The 10,549-nt window shown below is 41.9% G+C and overlaps 1 protein-coding gene across 1 annotated transcript; it reads right to left on the bottom strand.

Moving 5' to 3' along the window:
- Positions 1 to 382: 382 nt before the first annotated feature.
- LOC115565891 (uncharacterized) lies at positions 383 to 7,489 on the bottom strand. Its single transcript, XM_030391539.1, has 18 exons — positions 7,220 to 7,489; positions 6,632 to 6,724; positions 6,390 to 6,498; positions 6,212 to 6,292; positions 5,666 to 6,073; positions 5,384 to 5,488; positions 5,014 to 5,246; positions 4,764 to 4,942; positions 4,567 to 4,660; positions 4,250 to 4,485; positions 3,804 to 3,918; positions 3,235 to 3,352; positions 3,058 to 3,149; positions 2,768 to 2,885; positions 2,552 to 2,653; positions 2,303 to 2,476; positions 1,172 to 1,348; positions 383 to 1,034 (listed from the first exon to the last, which is right to left on the bottom strand). The coding sequence occupies exons 2-18, from the start codon at positions 6,710 to 6,712 to the stop codon at positions 811 to 813; spliced, it is 2,646 nt and encodes an 881-aa protein (XP_030247399.1). The 5' UTR covers positions 6,713 to 6,724; positions 7,220 to 7,489; the 3' UTR covers positions 383 to 810.
- Between the last annotated feature and the right edge of the window lie 3,060 nt (positions 7,490 to 10,549).

Below are 10,549 nucleotides of genomic sequence, written 5' to 3'. Positions count from 1 at the left end.
CCAAACTTGATTGTCCGCAACCGACAACGGTGATCATCGAGGGAGAAGGATCTGGTCCAGTACGGCTTTCTTAACTGCCTGAAGGCTCCCCCGAGCGGAGACCGGCAGGCTGAGGGCTGCTGCCTGAGCCTCCCCCGACAGTAACGGGAGAAGCCACACGGCCCACTCCGCCGCCGGCCAGTTTATGAAGTGCGATGCCCTATAGCGAGTCTGTTTACCTCCGCCTGCTCTCGGTTCATCGCGGCGATCTCCCCGAGCTTCGCACCCAGTGCCATAACCGGCTGAGGATGCTGCGGCCCCGTCATCCGTCATGAGTTGGCCGCAAATGTAGCCCCTTTCCAGGCTACCATGGGTTCTCGCGGAAAAATCACACACGCAGTACTGGGATCTACTCCTCTTTTATTTCAGCCCATTCACCACAATCTTGCAGGCCTAGGGACCGAACCCGGCTCGTGCGTCTTAGTGGTATGGGTGTTGGAACCCGGCCTCAGTGTATGTGCACAAAAGACCACAACATACACAATAACATTAAACAGAAGTAAGGTAATAAAACTTTACATAGCCATATAAACAGGATGAAGACATGGTTATCATATTGGCGTCTACATTTCACATTCATCAGTATGGGTACTGGAACTGCAGCCCAAGCATATGTGCACTAGAGTATTATTAACATTTAATCATAAAGTACAGCCTTCTACTGTCAAACTCTGCATGTGCATCCTTCTGCATAGTGAAGCCTAAACATTCACTTAACATTAACTGAACCAAAACACAACAACAGGGTAGACACACGCAAGTATACAATATCTACAATTCATCCTCAGACACATCTGGACTGCTGTTGTCATGTTCACTTTCATCTTCATAGTCGTCGAGGTCTTCCTCCAACGTGAAAATAGAGGGGTCTGTGTCAAGTGTGTAGGTGTAGGTGGTAGTGACAGTGCTTAGTTTCTGCTGGAGAATGTACTGCTTTTGCAGAAGACAGCAGTGCAGTCCCCTGTATCCCTCTTCGGTCAGCTCTCTGGAAGAAGCTAAATTAAAAAGTGAAGAAAAATGAGACTGAAAATTAGGCAGCTTTTATAATGACTATTGAAGTTGGTAACATGTAATGCAGTTTGAATGCCCGACTCTGAGGCTTTACATTTTATAAAATATTTGTGGAACATACTATGGTTCTTGATGTCCTCTTTCGTCTTATGAAGGAGGTTGTCCAGTTTGTTCAACGCCTTTTTTAGAGACTGACAATGCTGGGTCATCTCCTTCACAATGATCAGTTTCTCCTCTTCCAGACGCCTGACGAGCATGACCTGATCAAAGAGTCGCCTCTTCAAGCGGAGGCTCACCACTGTTTTGGAAAAGAGAACTGATTGACAAAACCAAAACACAAACATTTTCCACCATAGGTCTAGCACAGTGTTCTTCATTGTATTACATACTGTATATCATGAGATGACAAATTAGTAGGCAGATTTACTAAGAAGGACTAGTGTGTAAGATTTAGCGGCATGTAGCAGTGACATTTTAGATTGCAACCAACTCTCCTCACATCTCCTTTCCCAAGTGGTAGTCTAACTATGGTGGCCGATGCAAAAACATGACCGGCCCCATCTAGAGCCAGTGTTTGGTTTGTCTGTTCTGGGCTACTGGAGTGTAACATGGCGGCCTCCGTAGAGGGGGACTCACAACCGCAGACCACGTGTAACCACACCAGCCCAGGACCTCCACATACAGCATGTTCACCTCAACGATCGGCTGAGACCATATTCACCCCCTCCGTTTTCAATATTAACATCGTGCACACAACATTGTTTTCAAAAAAGTTGTCATTTACATCAACCCGCCGTCATGCGCCATTATAACTATGCCAAACCTATGGGCAGCAGTGTAGGGAGAAAGATTTAAAAAAAAAAGGGGTTTTCGTGATAAAAAAGGGTTTTTCATGTAAATAAGAGGCCGAAGTGCAGGGAAATATCTGCGTCTTCCCTTGGTGTACACGGGGTGTGAGCATGTTTGGGATGCTCTGGATAGGCATATATCTGACAGTGTGTTAGAGTTCCTGCCAATATCCATCAGCTTCGCACAGCCATGCACATTTCAGAGTGGCCTTTTATTGTGGCCAGCCTGAGGCACACCTGTGCAATAATCATGCTGTCCAATCAGCATCTTGATATGCCACACCGGTGAGGTGGGATGGATTATCTCGGCAAAGAAGAAGTGCTCACTAACACAGATTTGTGAACAATATTTGAGAGAAATAGTTCTTTTGTGTATATAGAAAATGTTTTAGATCTTTGCTTACCATCTCCTTGCGCTTCCCAAGGCAGAATTACATCCTCAGAGAGACTGCATGTTGCTTCTACATCAACTTTCTCCTCACAGGCAGCGATGGTGTTGTAGTGTAGTACTTTCTCTCTGAGTCTCTTCTTGAGCTCACTCAGTCTCCTCCGTTTGCGTCCCCTTGTTTGGTTGCTGTCTGTAAGGTTAAAAAATGATTAGGAAAAAAAAAAGCACGATAGATAGATAGATAGATAGATGCAATATCAAATACCATTTTGTCTATAGAGATCATGCTTCTTTCTTCGGAGGGAATAAATGATCTCATCAATTTCTCTCTGGAGCTCTTCCTGGCTACTGTGAGTTTGAGGTTTCTCTTGAGAAACAGAAAACAGGAAAAGCTGACCATTTAAAAAAATAAATAAAATAAAAAGTAAGTATCACTGTAAACATGTAACCAAATGTATACACCAGCAACCATATTACATACCAGTGGCAGCCCATTGCTTGACATCCCACACCCACTGCTCTGTGTCTTCCAGAGAGATGTTGAGCTCCTGCTTGAGACTCTCAAGACTGGCGGATTCCAGTTCTGCTCTCTGTGTCGTCTATTTTGAATGTTAAAAAAAACAAACAAACAAAAAAAGGATCTGTTAATGAATAATGTTTGCTGAATACTTTTTCATTAGTCAACATGTGTATAATGCCGATATTCAAAACGACAAGGAGTGACCATAGAATGACCAATGTAAATGTTCACATACAGTATAGACTTCTTACTTTGACAAATCTCTTTGCCAGTGTCTTGTGGAGACTCTCCACCTTCCTCTGGTTCCATCCCATGGCAAGAACAGTTAGCATATCTCCTCTGCCTGGAAAAACAAAACAGAAAGATGCTAATTTAAACCAATTTTACAATCTGGTACTGTGTCAAAGCATATAAGTTTCTATACCAACCTGACTTGGTCATGTATTTTGTAGTCAGAGCTGCCCTTGAGAGGAAGCTATTGACCTGTTCCACCTCCTCGCCAACAGTATTTCCTGCACCATCCTGGCTTCTGCCACCCCACCTCACCTGCTCCAAAACATAACAATACGATCAAGACATTTAGCATCAGAATCATATTTATTAGACTGTGCATTGTCAATTAAATTCAGTGTCATGAGCAAATTCAAGTCTAAAATGTTCTGGGGTAGAATTATGCTGCAAAGATATTACAACTGCTGTTAGTTTAAGCTTTAACCTCTGTTCAATGAGTATTTCTATATTATAGATATCTAAATTATAGAGCCATTTCATGGGTTTTTGAAGTCTATCCTGCAGGCAACCCTGCTGTACAGTTTCAAGAAACTTTACAGGTACATGGTTGCATATAACATGCTAAATAATTTCACAAATGTGGACAACTATTTCTGAAACCTGTACCTGAAGTGATAAAAAAGCAAGTTTCCTGTGCAAGAGACTGTAGGGATATGTTCCTCTAAAACATCCTATGACACATACACATTTAACTTGCGCACTGTACCTCGCATTTGCCAGTGTGAGCCTTGGCATGCATTACAGAGAGAAATGGCTTCATCACTGTAAGTGGCTGGAGCTCAGGCAACTTCTCTGCCATCTTCATCAAATACGGCCAATACCTGTAATGGGAAAATCACTTAATATTTGGGGTGCATCATAGCATCATGGTAAGGAGACAAACCCAGACCTAGGAAGTCACCAGTGCAATCACAGTAACCAATCAAAGAGCAACATGTAGCCAAATTAATGCTAATGTTGCCTTATATCTGCTGGATGTGCAAGTAGTAAATAGATAACACTTTAGCCATATCAACTTTCCAAGGCCATAATAGCTGAAATGTGTGATCGGTAGTCGGGTTGTTGTGCCTCTATGTGGCCTAAAAATACAGATTAAGACAACTAAAAACATCAGTGAAACTTCAGTTATGATTTGGCCATGGCAATGACTACCTGCAAGTAATGTCCATACAAAAGAATGTTGTATTGGCAGCTTGAGCCAGCTCCTTCTGAAGGAACATGGGGTAGGCATATATTTCACCACGGTAGTGATTTAAGCCTCGCAGCAAGACTCCATGTCTGCACACAGCTATTTCCAGGCCCTCCTCATCCACCTTGGCCCTGGACTTCTGTGATGTTTCTCTGCCGGCTGTGAATGTTGCCGGCCCACAGACATCATGACCAGTCCTCTGAAAGTGGATACAATTTGTTACATGTAATCATGGGACAAGTAAAAATAATGATGGTTAAAGGATTGAATAAATCCTTACACTCATCATCTGACTTCTGACTTGGTCAACAAAGGCAGAAACTTTGGCATCTTTTGCGATGAACAGTCCATCAAAAAGAGATGGTTCGTCTGTCCTGTTAAATAAGAAGAATTTCTTTTATAACATAATCAAAAATCCATAACGGTTTTGTTGTTTAGTTAATAAGTCACCAATGTATTTTAAATGATTCCACTGACCCTTTGGACTTCTTGAAGCGGTAATGCTTTCTATTACCATCTGCAGATATAGCCAGCATGTCTGGTGTGCATGCTGGGCATTTAAAGGGCTCCACCAGGCACAGATCTTCTTTCTTAAAATTGCAGAAGGCAAACTCTCGAAAGACTCTGTGGAAGGTATCACCACAAATACCACCTGTCTGGAAAGAAGGATGGTATTAATTTAAAGTTTGGAATTCAAATATTTTGAGAATGAAATGAGAGTTCTTACTCGTCCTGTGCAAAGGGATCGATGTTCAAGCATTTTGAGAAATGCTTGTTGGGATATAGCTGGGCTGGCCAACTTCATCTGCTCAAATGATGTGAACACATCAAACTTGAACAGCATTTGACAGCTGGTGGTTGCTGGCCAGTATCTGTATCCAAGCAAGTCACCAATCCCTGGGGTCCATTTGCAAGAACAAAGTGGACAGCACACAGCAGGCAGGCACAGGTGGTATGGACCTGAAAACAAAATTATATTTACTATTTGATCAGTATCTGTACAACACAGGACAAAAGGATTATAATAAGCCATTATCATGCTTGACCTCACGTCACCTACTGGTGGGATATAAAAGTAGAAGGAAGTGATAACATACCGTTGATAGTCACCAAGACAGTCTGCTTTCCTGGGATAATGATGAAGTCTTGGTTTGGACCGCAGGAGCAGATTTGTCTTGGTGGAGGTATCGGAAGAAGACACACTGCAGTAAAGAACATTTCAGAAATTAATATCAGTAATGTTTGGACATGTGGGACATAAAGTCAAATTAAAAACACTCTAAACAGTAACAGTAACTTCAGACATAGCTTTTGCCTCTGTACATGTAGTGCACATTATGAAAATATGCTGAGGGGACATCTAAATTCTTTGAACACACCTTGTTCACCAAGTTGATATTGGCCACTTTCATCCACCACAACTAGGGATGTGGGCGGAATAGGTTTTAAAAAGCCATCAATCATGGCTTCTCTGTCATGGAAGACATTTTTTCTGTGGATTATTGAGTCACACGATGAACAGAGAAACTGAGTTCCTGAGGGAACGCAGTCTAGGCACCGGACTACAGCATCAACTGTTTTGCACTGTTGACAGCAATGCTGGGTTACAGTCTCTGCAGCCAACTTGCAGTTTAACAGCTCTGGCATTGCAGCCCTGAATTTTTCCCCACAAATCAACTGTCTTCTGGTCCATGTAGACATGGTGGGAGTCTCCTCCACTTCCACTGATGCAGGGGCAGGGACAGTGACAGAACTCAGCAGGTCTCTTAGTCGCTGAAGATGTTGATCTAAATAAAACAAATAAATAATGTAAAACACAGTTAAACTAAGTATTTTAATAAAAACTAAAAGTTGTAGATGTTGGCATGTAGAAAATTACATTTCTCTGTATATGCATCATGAACATGGCTACTACATGCGCTTACCAAGACTTGGGACCTCTTGAGGAATTTCATTTATCTGTGACTCCTCAACTTCTGGGAGTTCCATAGTGCTGGCTGGTTTAACTGCAAACAGAAAATATAATGATGTTGGAAACATTGCTGCTGTCCACCAGCATTAAAAATTGTAAACAACAGTATAACTGTATTGTATTTTACTGACCAGATCGATTCCTCCTTACATGCTGCGGGACAAGGTTCCCATCCTGGTCCCTCTTCCTCCAGGAAACATTTGAGCCTTCAGTCCCCTTCTTATTTCTTTTCTTTGAAGGCTAAAAGTAAAAACTAAGGTTATATATTTGCCTTTACTGGGGCATACACATCCTTTTTAGGTGTGTGCTGAAGTGTTTTCTTATAGATTTAGGTAAAGGCCATAATAGAGAAATAATTAATGAAAAATTTTACTTTTTTTGTTGCCAACTCATCTGCCAAGATTTTCCCCGCCTCCAGCCATTCATCAAATTGTTTGAATGACTCCGATGCCATTGTTAGATGTAACTTAAAGAGAAATAAAGAAAGGATAAAGCCAAAGTACATATAAAGAGAAAGAGGGAGACATAGATAAACACAATTTCTGTTTAAGCAGAAAAAGCCTTTCTGGCGCGCTGGCCACCAGACTCCATTGACAAAAACAGTAATTTTACCTCGCAGGACGCAGGAGCTGCTGGTGTACTGCTGCCTCAATCGGTTAGTTTGCTCGCGTTAATCTGTGACGAACTAACCCTTCAAACAACCAAAGTCATTGTTATTGTGTGAGCTTGGTGTTTTAAAGTGTTTTGTTCAGTTAGTTAGCATGGGAGCAACTCCTGTGTTGTGCGCGGTAAAAATTGCTGTTTTTGTCAATGCCTGCACTGGCATTAGCAACTGATTGGTAACTAAAACGACACACAGAACTAACTTAGTTTCACATGAAATACAGACAGACAATCACGACGATTACCTCAAATAAACATAACAAAATAAAAATAAAATACACAAACTTGCCGGACTTACCAGGGATACGGCGTTCAGTGAAATGAATCGGACTGTCCCCCTCTTCTTCTTTGGTGTTTAACGGCAGTCGGCATAACTGTCCCCCTCTTTTGACGTTTCGCATTTTGATTGGTAACGGAGGTCAAAGGTCATATGATGACGACACACCCGAGAGACCATATTGTCGTTATTAACATGACCACTAGAGGTCGCTCAACTTTAAAACGTAACTGTAGGTCGTAATGAGCTGCTTGTACAAACGACAAATGGGGTCGTTTTTAGGGGAGGACAGTCTGGGTGAGAAAGTAGCTGCAGTGCGTCCTGCAGGAATCTCTCTTTACAGCTTCGGCTCGCTTTTTTTTCCTTCTTTCATTATTTTGTTCTTCGGAGGAGAAGTGGAGCTCTGCAGGAACACGATGTGATCCCACAGGACAAAATGTTTGTGATGGAGGAGGTTGATTAATTTATCGTCTTTATGTTGTTTTGATGCTCAAATTGTCAGATGACAGACGCTTTACTTTTATAACTCTCAGAGCCCTGAAGTTGAGACTTTTGTAATCACAGCCGGCTGAAACCATCTTCATGTGACGACGTGTCCTTCCATGGTTCATCAGAAACAAAGTTCACACTAGTACCAGTGGTTAATTCAATTCAATCCTGTGTTTGCTGGCAGCTCGTGTGCAGTTAAATTATTCGAGGACGATGTTATTCGAGCGATCTGTGATGATTCCTGTGTTCAGTAGTGCCATCAGTCTGTGGATGGCTTCCTTCACTGAGGAGGTTTAGTTTTCACCCGTATGTTGGTTGGTTTGTCAGCAGGATTACACAAAAACTACTGAACTGATATCCATGAAACTTGGATGAAGGATGAGTCTTGGCCCAGAAAAGATCCTGTTAACCTTCAGTTCAGATCCGCATAAAGTGATGGATGCAGGACGACAGCATGGTTTGGTGTAAAATACCTGTTTTACCCTCCACGATCACAGATTGAGTTGCTCCAGCGTCATGTGAGAAACAGCCGGTTGGATCGTCCGAAATGTCTCCACAGTCTGGGCTCTGATACTGGATTAGGTCTGATTGAATTAAAGGGCCCTGGCTGAGGTATGCACTCTATCAAGTGCCACTCTGTTTTTACCTATAAAGTTCAGTGATCACATCTGCTGATGTGCAGTTACAACGATCAGAGCAGAGACAAAGAAACACATCAGAAATGGTGGAGAACATATTTACTGTATGTTGTCACCACTGATGCTCGTCAAACGGTCCAGAACCGAGCAGAACCTGGCAGAACCTGGCAGAACCTGGCTACTCACATTAACTATTGAAGGAAGAAGACACGTCAGGCTCTGATTGGTCGTTAGATTCGTTCTCTGTTTCCTTCAGGTGAATTCTTTGTGATAATAAAAAATACTAAAACATCAGTTTTAATCCTTAAAAATGTGCAATCAACAAAAACTGAGCTGAGAGAGGCACACACACACACACACACACACACACACACACCTCACCGCCCTCCGTCCCTGCGGCCCCGCCCCCTCGAGGCGCCCACTTGTCCTCCGTCTCTTTGTCCTTTAGGCGTCTAATTGGGTGCCTGTTTAGAAAAGGAAAGGTGTTAAGTAGGGGGAATTCCCATAATGCTCTTTTATTGGGAGTGAGGACAATGGGGACTAATTGGTTCCTATTAGCAGATAGAAGAGAGAGAGAGAGGGACACTTAAGGCATTTAGAGGGACGAGCGGCATTATGGGTAGGTTGTGTGTGTGTGTGTGTGTGTGTGTGTGTGTGTGAGCAGTGAACGACGTTGGCTGTTTTGTAGGAATGACAAAACTAGATGTGTTTTTTTATGTTGCTTGTTTTTTTGTGGGAAACGAGCTGTGAGTGTGTGTGTGTGAGTGTGTGTGTGTGTGTGTGTGTGTTGTGGGAATGACAGCATCTCTAAATGTGTGTGTGTGTGTGTGTGTGTGTGTGTGTGTGTGTGTGTGTGTGTGCTCTGTGTGTATCATTTACAAGTTTAAGGAATGACATCATTGTTTATGTTTTGGGTCAATCACAGAAATGACTAAACATTTTCCATGTATATTTGTGTGTGTGTGTGTGTGTGTGTGTGTGTGTGTGTGTGTGTGTGTGTGTGTGTGTGTGTGTGTTTGCGAGGACAAACACTCATTAACAGAGTCACATTCTGACGACTTTACTTTTTAATCTCCGGGCAGAAATCTGATCCGTCAAAGGTTAAACATTTACTGTAGGACGTGCTCTCGTGGTCGGGGGGGAAATAAACACTGAGAGAAATAAACCGACTGCGGTTGAAATCGTTGTGTTTGTTCGGTAACGTGTTCCAGACCTGCAGGCTCAGTGTTTGAGTCAGAGGATGGAGAAGAGAAGGAAACGCAGGAAATGAAAGAATGAAGCAACTAAACGATGACAAATGTCTCCAAATGAAAACACAAGATGTGTCTTTGCTCTGAACAGTTCATTCATAATATTTATGAATGCTGACTTAATCTCACGTCCTCGCTCTGTGTGCAAATACACACATATTTACACAAACAGACACAAAGACAGAAAGAAGTTCATGTAGAATGTTTGCCGAATTTACAAGAAGGCCGAAATTATTAAGAAATTATTAGAGGCAGTATTTCACAAAGTCTAAAAAGTTCCATCGAACTCAACAACTCACTAAATTCAGTGTTTTTTAAATGGAGTCTGGTGACTTTCTCCTCAAGTAGCCTAAATTAGTTACAGTTAAGTGTATTTGTAAAATTCAACATGTTTAGCGTCAATAAAATGTTGTCTTCTGTCATAAACTGAGTGTAAATCAGTGTAAACATTGTGTTCAAACAGCTGATCAATGTTGGCAGGTAAGACTTTAGCACTTTTGACACAGAAGCAGACAGGCTGGTACAGACATGCTGCCACAAACTGACACTTTTTACAAGGAGACAAACAACTTCAGCTGAAAGATTTAATGCTGAATTTACTACAAGGAGAAAATGAATTAGAATTGGTCAGAAACAGAGTTTCATAATGGTTATAAACTTTTATGCTACTCAAAAACTCCTTAAATTAGCTGATTTGTGAAGGGAGTCTGGTGACATCGTGTTTAATAGTTGGCTTTGTGTATTAAATTTAATGCTGAATGTACAAGAAGGCACCGATGATTTAGAATTTGTCATAACAAAGTGTTTACAGATTCTCCTTATTCAACAACTCTTAAAATCACACAATTTGTTAAGGGAGTCTGGTGATGTTGTGGTTTCTCCTTCTTCTCCTTCATGCTGCCATAGACTGACACTTTTTACATGGAGACAAACAACTTCAGGTTCTGATTTAATGCTGAATTTACAACAAGGAA

The sequence above is a fragment of the Sparus aurata genome, chromosome 16 (assembly GCF_900880675.1).
Source record: "Sparus aurata chromosome 16, fSpaAur1.1, whole genome shotgun sequence".
Lineage (NCBI taxonomy): Eukaryota > Metazoa > Chordata > Actinopteri > Spariformes > Sparidae > Sparus > Sparus aurata.
Note: the sequence above shows the minus strand (reverse complement) of the source record. Positions and strands in the feature narration are given on the sequence as shown.

Excerpts from the sequence above, each read along its gene's own strand:
- LOC115565891 (XM_030391539.1), bottom strand. The coding sequence starts at position 6,712 with ATGGCATCGGAGTCATTCAAACAATTTGATGAATGGCTGGAGGCGGGG. Across the intron at positions 5,489-5,665 it reads ATATCAACTTGGTGAACAAG|TGTGTCTTCTTCCGATACCT; the intron begins GTGTGTTCAAAG and ends TCTTTACTGCAG. Across the intron at positions 3,353-3,803 it reads CTCACACTGGCAAATGCGAG|GTGAGGTGGGGTGGCAGAAG; the intron begins GTACAGTGCGCA and ends GTTTTGGAGCAG.